General features: G+C 44.1%; 1 protein-coding gene across 3 annotated transcripts in view; it reads left to right on the top strand.

The window, feature by feature from the left end:
• LOC135909271 (acetylcholinesterase-1-like) overlaps positions 1 to 24,364 on the top strand; it is a 651,651-nt gene that overhangs the window by 614,245 nt on the left and 13,042 nt on the right. For all 3 annotated transcript variants that reach the window (XM_065441182.1, XM_065441190.1, XM_065441201.1), the window contains 5 exons: positions 3,198 to 3,312; positions 4,048 to 4,188; positions 5,821 to 5,980; positions 10,430 to 10,825; positions 13,613 to 13,862. In XM_065441182.1, the coding sequence (XP_065297254.1) occupies positions 3,198 to 3,312; positions 4,048 to 4,188; positions 5,821 to 5,980; positions 10,430 to 10,825; positions 13,613 to 13,862 (1,062 nt within the window). The remainder of the gene's footprint in view (positions 1 to 3,197; positions 3,313 to 4,047; positions 4,189 to 5,820; positions 5,981 to 10,429; positions 10,826 to 13,612; positions 13,863 to 24,364) is intronic.

The following is a 24,364-nucleotide window of genomic DNA, read 5'->3' as shown; positions in this document are numbered from 1 at the left end:
TATCATTCACTAGTGTTGCACTGAGAGTAATTTTCCGCTTGTTGTACAATAAGCGATATGATATCTGCGCCGAGATACAGTATTTTCTGACATATGTACATTTCTAAGATACACACCTACAATTTTCAGATAAGGTGAAGCACTGTATACATACGTAACGAGCCCCAATAACGTGTACGCAAGTACGCGTTATTGGGGCTTGTAAAAAGCAAAAGCAATTTGAGCCATTTTTCTACTACATATTTTTTTCCAACTCTGACTAACCAGTAACGCCAACATATTCCCAATTTTCTCTGTAGTAATATCCTCTTTCTATTACGAGTGAACGCCACTGCTAGGAGAATGAGACGAACTAGCTGAATAAATTTCTTATTGCTTTTACTGGCCGGAATTAAAGCTCATCAGTCGTGAGATTTGCATGGAGAGCCAGTAGGACCTTACTCATCGACCTATAGGTAAAGTTACAAGGAGCTTTTTCTTTTCTTTCTTTTTTTTTAAACGTATGCGTTTTTTTTTTTACGTGGGCAACACAAGTACCGCTTTCGTTTCCATAAAGAGACCTGCGATAGTCATTGTGGAAAAACTCCTGGCAGATTCCTGTTGATCCTATTGATTGCACGCATGATATTGACTGTGTTTGTGGTAACATATCAGATGAGGAAACGGCCCCAGTCTGTTTCAGTTTAGCCATGATAACTGAAGCAATCAACTTTCATTAAGCCCTTGACTAAAATCGGCTTGTCATTGCTTCTGCATCTGTGATAAAATTTATGTTCATCGGCAGTAGTTGTAGCGAAAAGACGTGCGCGCGTGATGCTTTCTCTTTACGAGCAATTTTTATTTTGCTATTATTTTTCATGTTCAATGCGTCTCGACTAATCCTTGCCAATACCAGAAGGAAGGCTTTATCCTCAGACCCGTCTTTGTACAATGTCTAAACATTGTGGAAATGGCCGCTGTACAAATTGTAGGAAGTATCGCGGCATAAGAACATGATGTCTTCATATTAAGATTTGGGGGGCACTGTTAGTGCAGTCAAATTTTATAAGTACATCACGAGCGATTAAGCTCTACCCTGAAGCAAAAAAAGAAACTTCTTCCAAATTAACTGAATGGTCATCTAAAATTCCCAGCCTGTTTAAGCCAGACTGGTCACTATCAATATCCTATAAGCACAATCCCTCTTCCGGCTGCTCATGCGGGCTGTCGCATGCATGCATGACGTCGAAGGCCATTAATTCCTGATTTGAAACTCAGCAGCAAAAAATTAAAGGAAGACCTGAGAAGTGTTCTTTCTTTATATATACACGGCTGGGATATTTACGCAGCTTAAGGCACAGCGCAATAAATAATTCCTCTATGGTATAAAGACAATGGGAAAGGTCCACGAAAGAAAACTGCGTTCCTGTGACAGGATCGCTGAAAACAGGTAGGAGGATGCTGATTATTGTACTGATAAGATTAGGACTCAAGATAAAAAAAAAGAGTTCGCTTGCAATAAAAATGTGCGCCAAGAGTAAAAAAAAAGTATGCAGGGGCGCTATAACATAAAGTTATGCCACAATTTTCTATTCTAATTCTGCAATCAGCGCTCCAGGATTGGTCAAAAAATTTTCAGTCCACCCCCACTTCACTTACCTGTAACGCAACGCCATGAAAACCACGATAGCTCCCGATCTGATATGACGTGTAGACACTGATTATGCAAGGACAGATCGCACAAAGGGCAAATAATTATTTCTAATTCAACGCCTTTACGCCATTAGCCATCTGCTTTTGGTCAAAAATTTTCGGGCTGCGCCCACTTCGCCTATCTGTCACACGACGTCACAAGACTGCGACAACTGATAATCTCATCAAAATGACGTACATGCGTTCAGGTACATTAATATGCCGAACAAAATTGAATTTTTTTCTCCCAATAGCCGGAGACAGCTCCCTTCCGAAAGGAATAGAAGATGGCTGCCCGCCAATTTCTCAGGCACTGACTACTCGCAAATGCCGGAGAGCATGAATTTATTTGTTTATAATAAAGGTTTTCGCATGGCAGTATAACGTTATCGAGCCCTTTCGGCACGTATACGACATCGCCATGCCAGCTATTAATTGCTGTGGATCTGTTTTAGCGGCATTAACCTTCCGTTGCATGCCGCCGTGATTTTCGACCAGCCACCGCAATCTAGTAAGGGGAAGCGGACCAATCCCAGGCGTCAGCATCACCCTCCTCATCCGATTATTGATTTTCCCTGCACTGGCTCGTCCCCATCGAAGCTATTTCCACTTGAGCGTGCTCCTCGCCTCTGTTGAACCAATAAGATATGAAAAAGCGCTCAATGTAGCCAATGTTCTTCGTTTTGAAAGCAGATTTTGAAGCAGATTTTGAAGCAGTATGTATGTATGTATGTATGTATGTATGTATGTATGTATGTATGTATGTATGTATGTATGTATGTATGTATGTATGTATGTATGTATGTATGTATGTATGTATGTATGTATGTATGTATGTATGTATGTATGTATGTATGTATGTATGTATGTATGTATGTATGTATGTATGTATGTATGTATGTATGTATGTATGTATGTATGTATGTATGTATGTATGTATGTATGTATGTATGTATGTATGTATGTATGTATGTGTGTGTGTGTGTGTGTGTGCATGTGTGTGTGTATGTATGTATAGAGTTTGCTCCTTGATTGACTGAGGGCTATTGCAGTGCTACTTCGCCCGCCCTACGTAGTCCCAACATTTATGAGAGTAAACACCGGAGTGTGCCACTCGATATAAATGTTTTATTTATATAAGCTGCTGGTAAGCGGCTGGAGCACACTCTAGATTGCAAAGGTATAACGGCCGCGCTCTCTAATCACGTTCGCGTGCATCCTTCTAGAGCCACAACCACACAGCATCTGGAAATGACGGAACGCGACATCTCATGTCTTTCGACTCACCGTCTGGCAGTTGACTGTAGCGAAGGACGCGGAACCATATCATAGAGCATCCGCTAAACCAACACGAAATGCGAGAGTGTGTTGGCTGCTCTCCACAGAGCTCTGCCTGTACCGAGCCACACAGGCTCCCACGTGTTCTGTCATAAAGCTTGTGACTTCACAGTGGCCCTGGAAATAACAATAATACCAGCCTCAAGACTGAAGGTATGGCGATGCCGGTGTCAATTTTTGGCGTACAGGTGGAGGAAGGTGCGGCTGCCGGGACCAGCGCGGCTCCGGAAGACGCCGCTCCCCCGCAAGGGACGCAGGCACCAACAAAAGAACGAAAATCGGAAGCCGTAGAAACCTTGTGTGGTGCGTACAAATTATCGAAAGTGCCATTGGTGCCGATAAGCTTAACGAAATGCAAAATATCTACGTGTTTAACAAGTTTTTTATACAATTGAAAGGAAACTGTCTGTTTATTCTACCTCTCTATTAAGAAAAAATCTGCTGCATTTTTTTCAGTGAGTATCACTATGAAGATTTTACACCTTTTGGGGCTTATTTTATCCCCAAACGATATTCACCATTTGGTGTGTACTTTCCTATCATGCGCTGCGCGCTTGTTACATTCCAGTCAGGAACTCTTATGCCACGAGTTCTGCGCGCGTGCGATCCATGATCTGGACGTACTGCAAGCGCAGCGTTAAAGAAAAGTACACACAAGGTAGATTAACAATATAGTTTGGAAACAAGATAAGCTCCAAAGGGGGCCAGTTTTTCTTAGAGTGTATCCAAATCGGTTCTCTAGTACTAAATCGGCCAGACGTGATGCCGTTGACACAAATCCCTGCCAAGGAATAAAAATGAAGCGCTAAAATGATACAATTTAATTGTAAATGCGTCGTTGGCGCTTCACCATTGACCATAGTTGTTCTGCGCACTGCGCGCAGGGCAATTCTTGTACTCACTCATACGCCGATTATAGTACGTACCTCTGAGCCATTTTTGCTCGTCATGGCATTTCTATTTATTTTCATGCCTTCTAAAAACGTTGCGTTAGATCACGTTTTCTTCCGAAATTGCCGCGTCAATATTTTCTCCCAGTTGTGCACAACCCACCGCCTGTCGGTGTCCACTACTCCGGCTCTGGATTTCCATTGTGTACGTGTAAACAAAGGCCAACATGGTTCGACCTTCTCCTTGGAAGATCAGCGGATAAGAGAGGTGACTCGGAGGACAGTAAAGGTATATGCGCCAGCGACAGCCGGCACGGCTATTCGCTTACTTAGACAACCATCTTCGATGGTATCCGCAGAATTTTTTCAACCTGGTGCATTTATTAGCGCATTCGAATAATTCGAAGTTACTAAAGGGGAGGTGCGCAAATGTTCGAAATCTTGAATGCGATTGGAACAGTCTCCCCTATTTCATTCCTATTCGATTCTGGAATTCACTAGTCGAAATTGTCGCATTTTTGCTTGTGTGTATAAATAAGGAATGACAGCACCTATCGTATAGTCTTGAGGCATACATATCAATGCAAGGGGAGACTGTTCCGTGTGATTTGTCGGAGTGCCGCGCTTAATGCGCGGAGTCACCAGTTCTTGGGGTTAAAGCCCGGGACAGATAACTTTTGCTGAATAATTTTGAGTCATTCAATAATTCCGCACTTTCAGGCAGCTCGTATGCTAAATGTTTGTCTCAATTCAGTTAAATCAATTAATTGCTTGGCCACTCTCACTTCATTTATATTACTTTAAAACAGTGGGCGGTCACGCAAAGCGCGCAATTGTCCTTCAACGAACATGAACACGGTGCACATTACGTGCGTCTGATGACGCGTGTCCTCTTTGATTACTGTATTTGTTGTGGTGCACCAGATAATTGAATGAAGTTCATTGTTTCTGATTACAAGGTCGGTAATTCACGGGAAGCCCAGCTGCGAATGAAGCGACATGCATGTATGAAATGATGATGTCGATCGAAATATTCTTCTTAACAATACCGATTGAACGAAAACATTAAATTTCGCCTGGTTTAATAATAAAATGTACTCAATATATGATTCAATGCTCAGAAGTCATTTTTTAGAAGATTTCTACTGGGTTCTATTTAAACACCCCTACCAAAGAGTCAGCATAGAAAATTCGCTACACAACGGGAATTTTATTTATTTTTAGTCAAGCAATTTTTGCATTTCGTCGTGCAGTCGTTCGACTGGGCGCATGAAGATACTCTTTTAGCGCAAGGGCCGCCACGTTGCTTCACACATTGGGTCGTGCAGTTGTGTCACACAAGATAACTGCCGGCAGACTTGAGCTTATCTTGCGTAACCACAACCAAAATCTCAGCAAAGCCGAGGCAGGGACAAATAGAAGACAGAGCTCGACATGCTCCTTGTATCGCCGTAGCGCTTTCTCGAAAGGCGGCACTGCTTAGTGCAGAACTCTTTTGCTACACTCGTGCACCCTTTTCACCCCCTCCATGTGTTGCTTTGAGCCACAGTTTATGTGCCAGCATAGTCATGGTTGCACGCCACTACGGATTTCTTACAAACCTTGTGAGACAAAACGCTGGCGCTGTGATGGTTTACCTACCGTGAAATTGATGGGCATTACATGAACTTTTCCAAATTTCGATTTTGTGTCTTCCTAAAAGGATGCGGTGCCAAAAAGTTTGCCCGGCTATGGACGTGCGCGACGGGTACCACCAGCTACCGGGCGTGGTGCCACTGCGGCATGATCAGTGATGGGAGATTTGTATTTATTGGCATCTTGCAACAGGAATTTTCAATTTCCTGAGCTTTGTCATACAGCTGCGTTTGAGTCACGAAAAACGACCTATTGGTTCATGCTAGATATATTCTACTCTTCGCAGGCTTCCTCCACGGTGACAGCTGCACCTCCATCGAGGCAATACAGAAGGTCAACTGGAGCGAGGCTAGCGACGTCGCATCTGGAAAGCTGCGAACCATGTTCAGAAAGTTCCACAGCATGGAAGATAACAGCATCCGGAGCGATGTCTTGCCATCAACAGCGTAAATATCCTTTCGGAGGTGCTTCGCAGCACAGCATACAAGCCGCACATACAGGCTTGCTATATCTAGAGAAGATGTCATAGATTAGACAGATTTAATTTTATTTCGCTGAACATTGTTCACGTGGTATTCACACAACATAACTTAAGTAAGGGCGAGACACACGCTTTAGCTATCTTCACCCACGTACACGGCAATGCTTGACAACTATTATAGGGATCTGCCTACGCACATTGAATCTGGCTCTACAGTTTACCTCGCCTGTCTGTCTGTATTTGAAAAAAAGCACAGGTGCAAAATTACCAAGTACTGTAAATCCGTTTTAAGACGTTCGTTACGAAGGTCTGCAATTCTACTTGTGTAATGTATAATGAGTCACATTAAATATCGGCAAAGAAATGTTTACGCACAAACGTATCCACACGCATGTTGATCGTAACTTTAGCATACGTATTCTGAACAGCCGAAGAAATTTGAATGCTAATTTATGAAATTGAGAATAAAAAAATAAGGAGGCCCTTCTGGTCATGAAAATCATTGAACGAAGTCAATCATATTTGCCACTGTGAGGCGTCTTCAATTAACGCTATGATTAGGAAAGGACCACCGTTGAGAACTATTGGTCAAGAAGAAAATATCTACTTCACATTAATCTTACCCGCAACTCCTCTGACACAATTATGGAGATTTGGGCAGCTACACATCGTATAGACAGCGGACAGCTGTTGCGTGGCAGTTGCAATGACACAACATAGGCGCTTAAACTTTCAAGGGTCCACTTTGAACAAGACAGTTACGCTGCCTACGGTACTCAACTGCTTCCCATTCTTAGGAATGCAGCGTTATAGCCACTTTTGTCTTCACCAAAGAAATTTAAATCCCAGCACGGCTAGCATTCCTCTGTTTAGGGCAACTTGCAGCAAATAAAACCTATTTTTCTCCCTAAATGGGGGATGACAATCTCAGACGCATAGCTATATAAGCTTGGCTAAAAGCCAGCGCTATCTGACGAAATCGGCTATCTCATAATGACGTACAGCCCTAAGCAGAGTTACCACAAATCAGGCGCGTGTCCACGCCTTCTACAAAGGGTGTTTTTTTTTTCGAGGTTCTTTTGTTGCTACGAGTGGCGCTGTCAAATGAACCAGTCCAGCAAAGATAAGGGCCTCAGCGGTGAATGACAGAACACGCATGCTGATAAGGCACCGCCTTCATGTGGTCGCCTATATACATAGACAATTAGCTGTGGCACTGAAGGGAAAGCTACGGAGGCAAAGCGCGCACAAGCGTGAGCGCTTCTAAAAGAAGTCCCACATTTTCATCCGCGTTAGTTTAATCTTGAAAAAGAAAACATAAACATTTCATTTGTAACAGTTAAGTAAGACAAAGCACGTTGCTGAGTTTGGAAGTACACCAATTTGCAGCTTCCCCCCCCCCCCTTCGCGCGTTTTGGCAAACGCGAAAACGTCGCACCTGGTAGCTGCGTCGATTCCAAGTTCTGTTCATAGAAACCCGAAGCGTTGCCAAACGATGCCGGAGTATACTTGGTGCGGTAAGACAAAAGCAGAAGAGCCGTCCCCGCAGCTTCCACTTGATTGCCACAGGAAATTCGCCGCGAGTAGAGGTGATGCTACACCCTATGGGGCTGTCTTGCTGCGAGGTCAGCTAATTAAGCTCTAGCATCGCTAAGCAATGAAGAGAAAGACCAGCTAGTGATGGTGGTCCGTTCATTTGTTAGCGCATGCTCCGGAGTGACAGAAGGAATCAGTATGACGTGAAGCAGCTGCCCCTGTAATATGCGCGTTCTTGTGCGTTTCCGACGCAGCAAGAAAACGCGCTGGGGCTTAATGTCTATCACGACGGAGTGAATCGCGAAGAGCGATGTGCGTGGCTTTTGGTGCACGCAGCGCCGTCTAACCGCCTCCGCGGCAAACTGCGGCACAGGCACAGTTGAGTTACGAGGCTTGTATGTGCGCGTCCTGCCCGCATCTAATCCACAAAGACTCACCTTATAATTTCAATATCATGTGACTGGAGCATGCCCATAGGTAACTATGGGCATGGAAAACGCAACGACGTGTCTCGTCTCTGCCAACAGGAAGGTGCGCATAAGCCCCGGACCTGCTCGCCTGCCCTCGTTAGCTCGCTAGGGCAGCAAGATAAAAATTTAAATACACTTAAGCTTGGCCCTTAAGAGTGGAACGCGATAGCATTCAAGGATCCCTGACTGCTTCTCACACTTCCTGGTAACTGGAGCTTATGTAACCGTAATGTTTACCGGAAAACGCCGGCAGCGAACCCTTGCTGGTAGAAACGCGGCCTCTTGCATGGGCCGTGGATGCGCCGAGGCGAGCGCAATCTGGATGGTTTTGCAAGGAACCGAGGGCGCCGCTTTATTAATGGTAAAAACGTAGAGAAAGAGGTTTGTCTTTGAGTTGCCACCTTACAGAATTATGTATTCTCGTATATTCAAATTACAATCCGACGCTATCATGTCTATAGGTTGCGTGTAAACCGTACTTTACGATTTTTATTGTCCATTTAACTGTGATACATTCAATTAGTTCAGCAATATCATTGCGCTACACGGAGGGCCCGCGTGGTTGGGTATGCGTGGTTCTCAATGATTTCTCTCTCACAAGACGGTAGATGATGGACGCTGGACGCCGACCATAGATATTTTGCAATACAAGGCCCTTCTCTATCGTCCTTGTACCGATATCTATGCGACTGCTACATGGCGTGTCACCTGGTGTAATAGTATCTAACTACAATGAAAAATGTGCACTATCGACGCTACGCACCACGCATCTCACATCGCGTGTCTCCTCGCGCGTTTGGACGGGTTTATAGGACATGTTTCCGCTGCAAGTTAGCAAGCGCTGGCGTGGCTTAGTGGTAAAGTAGCTGACTCCTGCACAGCAGGCCTGGGTTGAATTCCGGTAGGAACTAGGTATATTTTTTTCTCATTCCCAGCGATAGCTGTGACGGACACCGTCGGCGGCGGCGGTGGCGGCAACGGACAACGTCGGCAACCGAAACGGCTATTAGAATGAGCTCATAAAGGCTTACACTGTAAAGAGCCACAAGACCGTCTTAATTCATAAACGCGAAGACCTGACTAATCCATGTTCTAAGCATCATTCCCTCGGCGGCTGACCGATCACAGAGGCAGAGTTTCCTCTAGTAATTATTGCAGGAAACGAGTACAAACGCTGGCAGGTCCGTGTGGCTCACGTTTATTGCCGCTGCAAAAGCCACCTTACGCACACCTCGTTGCAATATTTGCACGACGCTGTCCGCCTTAGCAAGTGTGTAGAAGAGAGTATCGACATGGTTCTCCTCCATGTCCATGCCACATCGATGCCTCGACGGAAGAAGGTACTGACTGACGGTGAGCTTACGAAACGCAACCGCGAGCAGGCAGAAGCAGATCATCGCTGGTACGTCGCTAAGACAGCCGAAGTTCGAGCGACTCACTTAGAGCAGTTGCGGTTAGTCTCCCTTGAACGGCGTTGCCCCCAAAGAAAGCAACACAGAGAGCCCACCTTGTATTTTGTAGCAGACCGGATCGCCGCTACTCAACGGTGGTCCTGCTCGGACGTACATCGTATGTAAAAGAGGTTCGTGTCCATTCTAAAACCATATTTCACAACAAACAACGTTGCGAACTTCGTGGTTTGTGCGAGATGACGAACGAGCTTGAACAAGGACGAACTGTCTCGCTTCTCTCGTTCGAACGGCTAGGACAGCTTCACGTACCAGGAGCAGTCGACCGATGTCTTAAAGAGTTAGATCTCTTCGAAGATTCCGAGAACGCCGAAGAAATCGACACCCTCTCTGTGGAAGATCCCGTTCAGGCAAATATGATTCTCACTCTAAAGCAAGAGACTGTAGTCTGGAAGGAGAATAAATACATCTAAGTCTATCCTGGAGAGAATAAGGCACCTGTAAGCGTACTCTTTGACGAGCATTGCCAGGAGTTATTTACTGAACTGTAATTGGCGCATCCGAGGTGTATTCACTCTAAAGTGCATCCCACTGCCTTTGACCACAACACAAGCGAGATTCGCCGCAGTGACAGACTTGGTGTGGTGCCCTCGCATGTGATGTACGTGGCGGTGAAGTGCCTAAGATGCAAGATCTCCACGGGACTCGCGATTACCTTTGGAAACACTGAAGCAGCTGATGAGGCAACCAAGGATCTCTCGAATATGTGTATTTAATATACATCCTATATATAATTCACTGCAAATAAAATCATTTCTTCATATGACATGTTGCTCTTTAATTCTATTATTAATCGCGCGCAAACCACACTTGATTACACACACACACGTGGTTCATGAGCCATTCACACCAAGAATGCTTTTCTTTACGCAGATGTTAACCGTTTTGAATTTGCTTGTAATTTATTATTATTATTTTTTTGCTTTGCACGACATCCAGGGAAGCCATCTGCTTCACTTTTGGTATACTACTCCTCGTGACAGGCACTGGCGCGCTGCTGTATTTTGTGTGGGAGGTGGACCACGAGGTGCAAGTGAGCGCAGTGCGCGGGCGCTACGCTGGCCGGACCCGTGTGGTGGGCGCGAGACAGGTGCACGAATTTCTCGGCATCAGCTTTGCGCGCGATCCCGTCCGTAGCATGCGCTTCCAACAGTCCCTGGCGATGGACAGGCAATTTCTTCTCGTCAAGGCCCTCTCGATGAAGCCGGGCTGTGTGCAGGACAAGGACTATGCAATGGCCGACAGAGACCTCCCAGTGACGGAGCGCTGCCTTCACCTGAACATTTGGACGCCGAAGCTGCCGGGTCGCCGCTGCATCAGCGAATGCGGGCTCAGGTGAGGAACCTTGCTGTTGACAGAACACCCTCAGCTGATGTCTTTCTTCGCATCCAAAAGCGCCGCGGTAGCTTAATAGCTATGGCGTGACACTATACCGAGCTGGCGACATCGCCGGTTTGATCCCGGTCCGCGGCGGCCACGTTCCGACGGGAGTGAAATGCTAAGACGCTCGTGTACTTAGATTTGGTCGCGTTAAAAAATCCCCGGAGGTCAAACTTAACCCGCAGCTCCCCGCAATACGACGTACGTACCTCATTATCAGATTGTGGTTCCAGCACCTTCACAATTTAATTGTTAAGACTTTTTCGTATCTGCTTCAATCGCTAACTATGATGGACTGTCAATAATTGCGTCAAGTTTGCATAATTTTATTCCTACACTCTGCAGACTCCTTAAGAAAGATATTCTGCAGAAATCATCCATGATACTTGTCAGTGTAAGCGAATAGTCAGACGCCTCTACAAAGTTATCCGCCTAATTATTTAATGATGCACTTGAAGCGGTATATTTGTTTCAGTGAGGGCATTTAGGTAGCATTGGTTGTTTCATTCCGTAAATGTGTGGAAAACGGAGCCGTTAACCAGTGGCAGTGTAGCAGTGCCGGAGACCCTTGCAGCTACCACAGGAAAGACGGCGGCTGAAGAAGACGAAGGAAGACGTAACCAACCACTCGATCCACCACAGCATTTAAACCTGCGGACGAAAACTCTCGCCCGACAGCACGCGTCGGCAGGCCCGGCTATTCGCTTACACGCAGAACTCTCTTGCGCCTAACGCAGGCACGCATTCAACAGAGCCGAGGGATATCTTAGCGCCGTCGCCCATTTCCTATCTTCATGGCCTCCTCAATGCCCCTGTGTGTGTAATGAAAGCTATTTACCATTGTTTACATTCATTTTATTGCTGTGAGTGCCTTATCTAGAACACAACACTTTGTTAAAACTACGTTCACATCTAATGTTTTCTCTGTCTCCTATATTTTTTGTTGGCGTTCATTCGCAAACAAGCCCAGCAATTCGGTTGCGCGAAGGCACCACCCTTTGTATCGGTGGCAAAAATATGACGGTCGCGGATACCTAACCACCACTTACCAAGAAAACAGGCGAAAGAGCCAGAAATATCAATTGTCTTTAAAAGTGTTTTACGTCGGAGAATTTGATTATGAGGCACGCTGCAGTGAGGGACACTGGAGTAATTTTGACCACCTGGGGTTCTTTAGCATGCACCCAATGCACGGTACACTAGCATTTTCGCATTCCACCGCCGTCGAAATGCGGCTGCTGCGGCCGGAATTCGATCCCGAGCCCTCGGGCTTAGTAGCGCAACACCATAGCCGCTAGGACACCACGGCGGGGCCACTTTAAAAGTTCAGGTGCAGAGGATGATATGCCTTTGTGCATATTCTAGCGAGTCCTCGAAATCAAAGTGTAATCAAATATAGATTTAGTGCACGATGAGTATGTCATGTTTCCTCGTTAAGAGAACTGAATTATTCGCTCGAAGCATATGCGCAAGTTAGTTATTGTCAGTAGGCATTATGACCAGGGAAGAAGCAGTGCTTCATCATTGTTGACGGAACGAAGCAGGGTGTGCAACCCTTCAAACACAGCAGTGACTTCCTTAACGTCGTCGTATGTAGCAGTATTCTATAAATTGAAGCAAAATGGAGTTAAATTATGTAAGCAGATTGAATCGAGCAATATAATATGTCATTCAAAAATTGCGGAAACTGTTCCCAATTGTACTTCACCGTAATTACCTGTTTTTTGTGTGTGTGTGTTTGTGCAGTTACATGCTATAACCACTCTTTGTGTAATCCCCCTAACGGGTTCTTCAAGGTAGTGAAATGAACTGAACTCCAAGTCCTTGGTTCCTTCTGCCCACTTCTGAACAGAACTGGCAAAAGATGAGTCCTGGACACAAACGTGCACATTGTGACCGCAGCAATATGTGACGCATCTGTCTTCGCTAGAAGCTGCAAGCAGATGATGGGCAACATACGCGGCGTGTCTCATTTGCAGCGCATATCCGTTTCGGGCATCCCTTGTCTATGTCTACACGATAAAAAAAATCCGCAAAATAAGAATCATCCAGGAAAACGAATATACCGCTAACTCTTCTCAATAACCTGAAGATACTTCTAGTTGCGTCTGTGCTCTAATATTTATTGTATGAGCTAACTGCATTAGTCAAGACGGTTGCCAGACCGACGACCACGCGCTTCCTGGCACGTTGATGCTGTCATGTAACGGGTTCGCTTCTCCTACTGACGGCCATTAGCGTTATAGGCAGATTTTCCAAGTGGCTTGCTGTTGTCAAACATTCACGTGAAATAGCTGCGGCTTGTCTCAGGAGATGACACATCTCGTTTGCCAGCTTAAGCCTTCCATAGCTGTTTCCTTGAGCGTGCGGAGATCAGTAATTTGTTACGCCTTCGTGTATATGGATGCGATGCTGAACTGCTCAACGAAATGCTCAACGAACTGTTGCCGAGCTCCAGGGCTCGTATTTCCTGCCAATCCATTTCATTTACTGATTTTTCTTTGTGATCATTCCTTGCGCCCATGTGAACATTATCGCTGACAACTGCGACATGTTCACGGCGGCGTCTGAGAAAGGAAGGAAAGGATGGACACTGTAATGCACGTTACGAAATGCGGTCCCATGAGTGCCAATTGTTTCGCATTTTTGTGATCGGGTATGCAGTAATTATCGCGTACATAACGTCATAGCTCAGGAACTTTTGACATCCGCTACAAACCATCATGCGTAACCTCTACGCAGGACAGTGCTGGTTATGTTTGTGGGCCGAGACTTCCAGTTCGGTAGCAACTCGCACAGCCTATACAGGGGCGAGCTGCTCGCTCTGCACGCTGATGCAGTTGTCGTGGTCCCCAACTACCGGCTTGGCCCGTTCGGCTTTCTTAACGGTCGAATCGTGGACATAAAGGGCAACGTGGGTCTCTACGACCAGAAGATCGCACTTGATTGGGTCCTGGAAAACATCGAGTTCTTCGGTGGCAACCCAGAAGACGTAAGCCGGTGCAGAAAGCGATGTACTTGCCGTAACTGGCAAGTGGACCAAACGTATTGCGGTAGCGTAGCGAGAAATTCATGTTGAAAGGTGTTGTCAGCTTTCTCGTATGCATGATTCTCATTCCTGGCAGGGCGTCCACAAAATAAGAATAAACATTTCGGAGGGCATTTTCGAATTTTGAAACAACTTCTACGAACTTCAATGGGATTGATAGCTGGGTGAGTTGGTACATGTTGTACATTCTTGTCATTTTTTAATGATATCGCTCGAGCGTCGACCGCATAGCGGCTCAGCGGCGTTGTCGCGTCGATGGGCGGCGGGATCGCCGACAGTATGCTTGGGCCCGCAAGGCAATTTTCAGTTCAAATGTATGCTGCTGCACTATTCGCCTCAGGAGTGCCCCTCGCCGCTACAAGGGCGCTGACACGCCGTGCGGTTGAGGCTCGCGCGATATTTTTAAAAACCTTGCAAGGGGGTACACGATATAAAACAGCGGTTTTGTACTACGTACCAAGACGAACGATCAGGAGCACACAAAGGCGAGCGCTCGCTAATAACTACAGGGACGCTATGACGTAAAGCTATACCAAACTTTTCTATTCTAATTTTGCAATCAGCCCTCCACGATTGGTTAAAAAATGTTCGAGCTAAGGAGGAATTCCGGAAAAACATACACCGATATTTTGCAACACTACCGGGTAGACAGAAGAACTTACCCGCCATGGTGCACCTGACCTCAGCCTAACTATGGAAGAAGCAGTAACACTTAGAAAATTGCAAACCAATACCTACATCCACAGCGTCATATTGCACCAAATTTCACCATCTTAGAACTCATACATCTGCAAGTACTATGATGTCCCAGACACCCTATGTCATATGTTATGGGGATGTGTGCAAAACATGACACAGTAGAGATCGAAACACTAACTGAGGAGCAGTGGAAGGCCAGGCTAATACACCCAGACCCGAAGAAACAGCGCAGCTTGATCGAATGGCACGGGAGATGGCCATGGCCCGCGGCTACCTCGAATAAGGAGACCGCCCACCTACGGCGCACACAGTGCTTCCTCAGAATAAAAGTTTATTCTCTCTCTCTCCACAACCCACTGCGCTCGTCTGTCATGAGATGTCACGAAAACCGCAAAAACACCCCATCTACTATGATATATGCGCACTGATTATGCATGATTAGACCGAACGAAAGAAAATGGCCGTACCTTTTTGGGCTGCACCTACTCTGCCTGTCTGTCACGTGACGTCACAAAAGCGCGAGAACTGACAGCGTCAAAGTGACGTGTACGCGTTAAATGCGCATTAATATGTCGAAGAAAACTTAATTTAGAATGGCCGGAGAGTGCCTGTTCCGAAAGGAATAGAAAATGGCTGCCCGCCGATCGCTGTGGCGCTGGTCACTCGGAGCGGCCGGGGAGCATAGTTTGTTTGCGTATAAGAAAAGATTTTGCGTAGCGGTATACATTACCCAGGCCTGTTGGCCCGTATACGACATTGCTCTGCCAACTCTAATTGGCTGAGGATCCGTTTTAGCGGCATTTTTAACCTTCCGCTGCATGCCGCCGCAATTTTCGCACCACCACTGCAAGCTGAGTAAGGGGAAGCGGAGTAATCCCAGGCGCTGGAACCACCCTTCTTATCCGGTTACCTACTTTGACGATGCTGGCTCGGCCCCATCGAAAATATCTCCACTTGAGCGTGCTCCTCGCCTCTTCTCAGCGAATCAGATAAGAAAAACTTCTCAATGTACGCAATGCTGAAATGAGGCATGTTGCTGGGCTAATCAGTTCATAGATTCAGCAAAATTTTAAGCTGCGCGAGGAAGACAGGACATGAACAGAAACATAGACGCACAAAGAAAGAGCTTTGTCTGTGCGTCTATGCTCCTGTTCATGTCCTGTTTTTCTCACGCAGTTAAAATTTTGCTGAATAGGCAATGTTATTCGCTTTGAAAGCAAAAGAAGGTAAGATTCTAGAAACGAGAAGCGCGCTTGATTGCGATTTTCAAACAACGCTTCGGGTTGCCGCCCGATGCTTGCGCCGGTGGTTACGTAAATTTGACGTCAAGGGATTGGAGTAAAAACAGATTGGAATAGTTTCACGTTACAGGGGCCCCAGGTTTATCTAAAAAAATATGCGTTCTAAAGGCAACAGTGGACGCATGCGGGTACGCAGACAAGCAGTAAACAGCCGTCTACATTTACCGACTTCCTGTAAAAGGGTAAGAAAGATAATAACGCGGCAGACAAAGCGCTGTGTTATCAGCAACATGCATTGTTATGTATGAAAGCAATTTCTTTTCGAGGAAAGCCAAGAACGGATGGGTAATGCAGGAGAAATTTTTCTTTTTCCATATGATGGGATTAAAGAAAAGGATTGTGCGCCTACTGCGGCGCATTGTCAGCCGTGTAGATGTGTGCTTTTATGTAAAATAAGGAAACTTATATTCTAGATCCCCACCTCCACAAGAAAAACAACGCATGAAATTCTTGGAGCCATATATACTATACAAAAAAAAAGCTTTCTCCGCGTTGGCCAACCTTTATAAAAAGAAATTGCCTTTTTGCATAACCAACTGTGCGTTTTGCTGTCAATACAGTGCTTTGCTTGTCGTGGTATCATCTTTTATCAGCCTTAAAAGCGAACCGGTGCAGGCGGCGTTTTACAGCTTATTTGCATGTGCGCACGTGTGCGTCATTGCCTTTATAAATCGTTTTTTTTTTAGATAACAGTAGCGCTGTTAGTCATTGCTTATCCTGTCTCTTGCTTTTCCTGCGTCTTCTGTTTGCGCTTTCTACCACGCACCTTACAATTTATATATTTCTCTTCCATTGCAGCAACACGCCTAATTAACACATGAAATAAATGAATAAATAAATAAATAAATAAATAAATAAATAAGGAATGAATGAATGAAAGAAAGAAGGAAAGAAAGAAGGAAAGAAAGAAAAAAAGAAGCAAATAATTAACTTTCCGGCATTAGCACGCAGTGGACGATAATGGGATCGGGTGGCGGGGAGGTATTGATTTATTAACGGAGCGTAACGGGCACAAGACGGTACGAAGGCGCAAGAGCAGTCGTAGATGAGGGTTCCGGATATATTTGGCCAGAACGGGTATTCTTTAGCGTGCATGTCAAAGAACGGCAACGAGCGCTTACTTCATTTCCCCCCTTGAAAATACTGTCGCCGCTGCGTGCAACCGAACCCTCGACCTCGTCCTCGACACATTACGTCACCGTATACGCAGAGAAGCACCGCAACGGTACTTGGTTGAAGACCAGAATCCTGCAGATATGACGTCTGTGAGAGCTAGCAATAACAATAACAGAGGCTCGAAAGGCCTTGTCTTCAGTTCATCAAAATTTTGGACAATCAATGCACAAAGTCAAATTTCGTGCAGCTGTAAGTTTCGTCTTTCTTATTGCATTAGCTGCATGCGCATATTCAAATACGAACTTCCTTTATTTTATCAGTAATGGTATGGATGGCTGCCTATAGGCTAAACGCTGTAAAAAAAAGCTTGCCGAGGTACCAGGAAGCCGTTAGATGTTAGATGGCGGGGGCAGCATTGCGTTTAGAGTACAATATATGCAATGATGTATTTACAAGAGTAACCGATCAAATCAAGTTGCAACAGTGGCCTATGGAAAGTAATGGGGAAATTTTTTGCATGCCACAATCAGTGTATGTTGCGTTCAGGCTCAGAGGCTTACTGGTGCTGTTATTTTGTTACCATTTTGTTTGGTTGTGCACCGCTAGGATAGGTTTCACATTTCCTTTACGTGTCTTCACCCGTCATTGAATTGTACAGTTTCTGCATTTTGCTTCACGTGCTCATTCAGCCGGCTATGCTAATTGTACACCTTTTTTTTCTAATGCTTAATCATGTATATGGTGCATACTTCGTGCCTTTCTATTATGTAATTCCTCCTGTAATCGCACCTTGTAATGCCCGAATGGGCGAAGTGTAGGTATACTAATAAATAAATAAATAAATAAAACATTTTAACACAATGCATGTAAATAGATACTTACGTTTGCTGCTACATTGGGACAAAAAATGCATCCAAAAGACCAATTAGTACAACAATATATAATACCGAAAAATATAAATTTCAGTCTTGAAAGTAATATCATTATCACAAGACGAGACCGGATTCACTCGATCTGTGTTCGAATAAGAAGTAAAAAGAAAGAAAATATTGCAAAAGAACAACGAATTTTCAAAAAAATCATTTCCTTCATTAAATAATCTTCTCAGCGATAGGGAGACAGGAAGTCCTATTGTACCGCATTTTTCTTCCAAAGCAGCTTTTATTTTATTTATTATTTATGTATTATTTATTTGTTATCTGTAGTTTTCTTTTTCTTCTTTTTTTATATCAGCAGCTGCTTCCGACCAGTTCCCTTTGTTCACTGCCTATGGTATCACGCTGCTGAACAAGAGGTCATGGTTTCTATCGCGCCCACGGCAGCCGCATTCCAGGGATGGCGGAATCCAAGAGAGTGCATGTTAGATAAACCCATGTGGTCAAAGTAAATTCTTAACCCTCCACTAACCTCGAAATTATTTTGTTTATTTGTGAAGCTGCTTCAGTTTTCCTTTCTTTATATCTCAATGAGTCTGCAAAAAATTCACTGACGATTACGATACTCCCTAATGCGAAATTTGAGCGTAGCTCTCTACGTGTTTTCATTTCGCGATAAATTGGCTGGCGCGTACAACCGGCCTCGTGCGGCACATTGCAAACGGAGCGAATGTGGCACGACTGCCTCGCTGATCTGGGCAACGCGAGAGCCAGCACGTGGGGCCAGCACGTGGGTGATGCGTGGGCGCGCTTCACAGAAGCCGCCGCCGACAGACTCCGACGACGCGCGCTACTATGGCGCCATCTCGTAGTCATCGCCGCAAATCCCCTCGTGCACGACGATAAGAGTTTCTTCGCACGCTTTTGCCAAACCCTCCTCCGCTCCCCGCCCGACGCTCCCGGTGCTTCCTCCTCTCCCCTTTCCTCCTCGCGCCTATTCGCGCGAAGCTTTTTTTCATCTCCCGCTACTCGCCGCGTTCGCTCTCATCTTTATCTGCGCTCGTTCGCTAGGTTACGCCGGGAACGCCGACGCTTGCCGGAGAAACGGGCGCCTAAGAGCTGCGCTCTAATATTTTTCCTTCGTATCAAATCTTCTATATCTTCATTCTGTTTGGTAACGTTATCATGCATTCTCCCGCATCGCAATAAGTCGCAGTACGTCGCAAACTGGAAGCACAGACACAGAGGTGAAGAACTAATACATGATTTGACATAAGCTTGTGCCCACAGGCTGTAGTTGTATGTGAAATTGCTTCTGCATAGACAGCGTTGTGTAAAATAGAATAAGTGCTCTGAGAAACACGCAGAGTGATACATCTATGACTGAACTACTTCTGCACCTTCCGCAGCGATGACTGCTTAGTATGAAACAGAACATCAATGAGTTGCTTAGTGACGTTGTAAAAAATCTTGACAGGTGCACATTAAAAAACTCCATGTGGTCAAAATTTCCGGAGTCATCCACGATCAGATCAGGGTTTCAGCACGTGTAAAACCCTAGGAGTTAAAAATTTGACATTGCTAGGGAGGACAATGCATAGCGCACATACTGCGTATATCTTGTTTTGTGTCTGGCATTACTTAGTACTGTTAACACGCTTCACAATGACTATGTCGACGACTAATCTGACAAATTCAGCCATGGCCGCGGCTGGCGCACTCTGATGAGGGTGAATGACAAAAAAAAAACCTTTGTGTGACAGTGAATTAGGTGCACGTTAAGAAACCTGAGGTGACCAAAATTAATCCTGTCCCCCAATACAGCGTGCCTCATGATCGGGTCATAGTAGTAGCACGTAAACCCGTTTCATTAAATTAACATAAACGGATTTGAAATAATTGCTCTATGTGTAGTGGGGAGGAAGTAACGTCGCATGCTGTGGAAGGCACTGTATGTTGTGATACCACTGTCACCCACGCCGTTGTCGGTATTTTGTCATTTTCAACTATCGTCCGAATGCCTCATTGCCTTGCAAGTTTCATATCACCGCGCAAATATTTGGCTGCAGGCGATGCTTGTAGCTCCGAAGGCGAACAACTTTGGTGATGCCTAGAATGACGCGGCGGTTAGATCTCTCAATCCACATTGTCCAAGGCTGTGGCTTGGGGGTGCAGATATTTCGCATGCTTTCACAGCCTTGGTACTAACATGATTTCAATCACAAGTGGAGACAGCTCAAGCATTGTAACAGCTGCACAAGCTTTGCCAGCTTTGGCCACAGTTTCCTTTCATCGCGTAGTTAGGAAAACGAATGACTTGTACTGGGTTGCCATAGATTTCGCTGAATGTGTAGGTTCACTGAGTTTATTTTGATTAGAAATTTCTCCTCCCCTCTAAAGGGTGTAGAATGGGCGAACTGGTCCCGCGTTGGTGCGTGACGTGCATTTATCACAAGTATTTCACAAGTCGCAAAATGTATATCATCAGTTTATCACGCTTTGATTTCGCTGAGTGAAGTAAGCTCAAGTAAGCAAACAGTAAAATAATTAGCACCTGACAAAGTATCTGCATAAATATGTGCAAGCAATACGTGTTAGTGTACCTCGACTGCTAGAAAGTGCGCCAAAAAGCACGCAATTATTCATAAGCAGTGAGACGCGGAAACTGACACCAGTCGCAAATACACTATATGGAAAATTTTAAAAAATATATTTGAGGGCTACTTTGTGGACATTCCGCTGACGGACCGGTTCATCTAGCACAAGCTTAAGGGAACCCAAGCATTACATAAAGTGTAAGGAGGGACGAGGTCATGCATACAAAGTAAGTCTGCAGCCTTATTAAAATATCAAGCAAGAGTAAACAAAATAAACAATGAAGTAAAAATATTAAATGAAATGCAAACGAAGCAAAACTATGTAATGAATAAAGTCCACAGGTTCGCATACTCATAATTAGTAATACCATTAATTTCTGATGAGCTAGCATAGAAAATGACGTCCAACATCTAAGTCTTATGGGGCAGTCGAAGTTTATATCGATAAATTTTTACGTAATGTAATTGAATGATTACGCCAAAATGCTTCGTGATAAGACATTGGCAGGTCGTTCTACTGTGATAGTGCATGAGAAAAAAAAAAGAGATTGCTGTGGTAGGTGGCGACTTAAATTTGCGATGGCGTGACGGTGGCTAATGTGAGAGGGTGTCCTCAGTTGTCCATGCGGTTTAAGCTAGGAAAGTGCAGGCGAAATCGACTAAGGTGGTAGCACGGTTTCGTAAAGCTTTGAGATTTTTGGCCAGATAGGGTTGGCGATGTACCAGGGTTGGAGGTGGAAGAAATGTACTAACATTTCGGCCTGACCTAATGCGGTGAGGCACTTTCTTAATGACGAGTGGGGCAGATTTTGGGGGGCCGGCGGAGATAGCCAGGAGTTGATTTTGTTTCTATAAGTCAGACGCATGAAAGCTAACAGTATAAGCGCAGTCTGTGGTGCTTCCGTTTTGGGGCTTAGTTTATTTATTTATTTATTTATTTATTTATTTATTTATTTATTTATTTATTTATTTATTTATTTATTTATTTATTTATTAGTGATAACCTCAAGGTACATAGTTGTAGATTGCAGAGGGGAGGGGCAAGCATACATTCCAAAAGCAAAAAATACAGGATTAGTTCTAGGAATTCACAGTGCAGAGAACAAGAGAGATATGAAAAAACTAGTAATGTATTCATACCAACCAAAAAAGATACTTACATAATATGAAAATAATGAAAGAGTACACTTCACAGAATAGACAATGTTCACGAATAAGTACGAATAAGTATACCATTTGCCACCATACATTAATTATGTTTATTAGTGCATTCTTAAAAAGAGTGGGGTCACAGATGGCTACTAAGGATGTAGGTAGATTATTCCAGTCGATTCAAGTCCTAGGAAGGAATGATTGTGAGCACGCGAAGGTGTTACGTCGGGGTACGTTAACCTTACGTACGTGATCACGACGAGCAGAATAATAAGGCGTTGGGTGGAACCAAAGACTGCGAAGAGATTCGTTGAAGTAGTAGATTTTATGAAACAGATAAATGCGTGATTCCGTTCTGCGAAGAGATAATAACGGGATTTGAAGGGTATTCTTCATTAATGTAACACTAGCAGTGTGATGGTAGTTAGTTAAGATGAAACGAACAGAGCGATGTTGCACTGATTCAATTTCGTTAATGTGATCCGATGAGGAAACCAAACGGATAAGGTATATTCTAATGGGGACAGACCTATGTTGTGCACAATAGCCATTTTAATAAAACAGGCGCAAGCGAAAAATTTCTCTTCAAGTATCCTAAGGAGCGGTTAGCTAGATATTAGATGCTGTACGTGCTGCTTCCAAGAAATATCGCTAGTTATATGAATGCCAAGGTAAAGTTAGCATGTAACGGATTGAAGGGGACGGCCATTGAGGGCGTAGGTAGGGCAAGTTGTGTTAGAACGAGAATCAGGCATCGATTTGCCTTTATTATAGTTAACCAAGTGAGGCACCAATGAGATATGTTATTTAAATCATATTGAAGGGTAGTTATATCAGAGGCATTAGTTACTTTTCGATATATAACACAGTCGTCCGCAAATAAACAAGTTTGTGAGGAAATGTTTTTAGGTAAATCGTTGATATATATTAAAAATATATATACGATATATATATAAAAATATATATAAATATAAACGCCCGACTCAACTGGAGCCGCGTTGGATGTGGAGTCATTAGTTACAACAAATAGGGAACAAGACAAAAGGAACGATTGGATCCAGCTTTTACGAAAGCTATGTTGACTGTTCGAGAAAAATTATTTTTTTCATGAAAGTTGATAAGGTTAGAAAATATAATGGGCTCCATTATTTCGCACGGTACTCAGTAGATCGATATGGGCTTGTAGTTAGAAGGATGCTGAGTTTCGCGCAATTTGTGGATCGGAATAATTTTTGCTGTTTTCCAGTCATGAGGCAAGGATGAATACAGGTAAGACTGTGAAAAAAAAAATGCGAAGATGATAGAAGAATACTCACTAGTATTTTTTACGCAAGAAGACGTAAGCTTAAGAGTATCTATTATTTTTTTATGCCAGTAGAGTTATAAATTATGGGATCCATATGTAAAAAATTTCAGCGTGATAGCCTTAGAAGTTAGTTATCGTGTGCTGAAGGAATGAAAGCTTTTATAAACACATTATTTAGAATCGTAGCACAGTGCTGCCGAGGTATAGGCTCACCGGAAGACGTGCTAAGTGATATAATTTTCGATTCACTAGGCCTTACTACATTCCAGAAGCTTCTTGGATTATTTATAAGGATGTTCGGAAGAGTACTATTGAAAAAAGAAAATTTTGTGTTTTTTACCGCAGATGAGTAGGCCGAGGCAGCTTCTTTGTAAGCAGACCACTTAGCCTTGCTTTTCATCCGCGTAGCTATGCAAAATAGACGCTTTTTTCTGTTAGATAGGCGTTTAAAAGATTTAGCATACCACTGAGCATTGTTATTCGAAAAAACGTGTCTCTTCGGGATAAACTTCTTGACAAGATCGTGAATTTTATCTTTGAATATATTCCAGCTAGTATCCAGTGAGCGCTTGCAACACTAGGCAAGAAATTATCAAGAAATAGAGCAAGTAGCTAGTTGATAGCGGTGAAGCTGCCCTTTTTATAATTAGGAATGGTTTTAATGCTGTTTTGGGAGGGTAGAATTGCCAGACTAATGGAAAAATAAAAGACGTCGGCATTGTTTAAGCCGGCTGAGTGTGTAACCTTAGATATGATATCTGTTGATGACGTTAAGACGAGATATAAAGGAGGACGTGGCGTTCGTTACACGTGTAGGGGAAGTAACAACCTGAATCGAGTTGAATGCAGCACATATGTTTACAAAACGCTTTGATTCTGCGAAAGTTGTAGTTAATAAAGGACACGTGCCTGACGAGGAAATGTTGGGGAAGTTAAAATCGCCCAAAATAATATTGGCGCTCCGGGTAAGCGAACTCTTATCTGGCATAAACAATCGTACGTGCTATCGCAAAAAGTCGGGGCTGATGATGGTGGTCGGTAACAAACAGCAATCACAATATTTTCGAAATATACAGAAACGCAGCACTATACACAGTCAATGTTACATGATATGGTTACAGGGGAACAGTCAAATCATTCATTAACAGCAATAAAACACCACCATCTAGTGTGTTAGCGCGATTGGTACAGTAAACAGTATACTATTTATTACAGTGGAATAACTCAGAGTTTGCTACTTTACTCGTCTAGCACGTTTCGGTTAATGCAATTATGTCTGCATCACAATAATTTATTAGGCTACAGAGATAATTTTTTTAGGTAAGAAGCTACGAATATTAGTAAAGAGAACCGATAGTCTCGATACTATAGGATCGAGGTCCCCAACCCTCGCGTTATC

Source organism: Dermacentor albipictus, chromosome 1 (assembly GCF_038994185.2).
Source record: "Dermacentor albipictus isolate Rhodes 1998 colony chromosome 1, USDA_Dalb.pri_finalv2, whole genome shotgun sequence".
Classification (NCBI taxonomy): domain Eukaryota; kingdom Metazoa; phylum Arthropoda; class Arachnida; order Ixodida; family Ixodidae; genus Dermacentor; species Dermacentor albipictus.
Note: the sequence above shows the minus strand (reverse complement) of the source record. Positions and strands in the feature narration are given on the sequence as shown.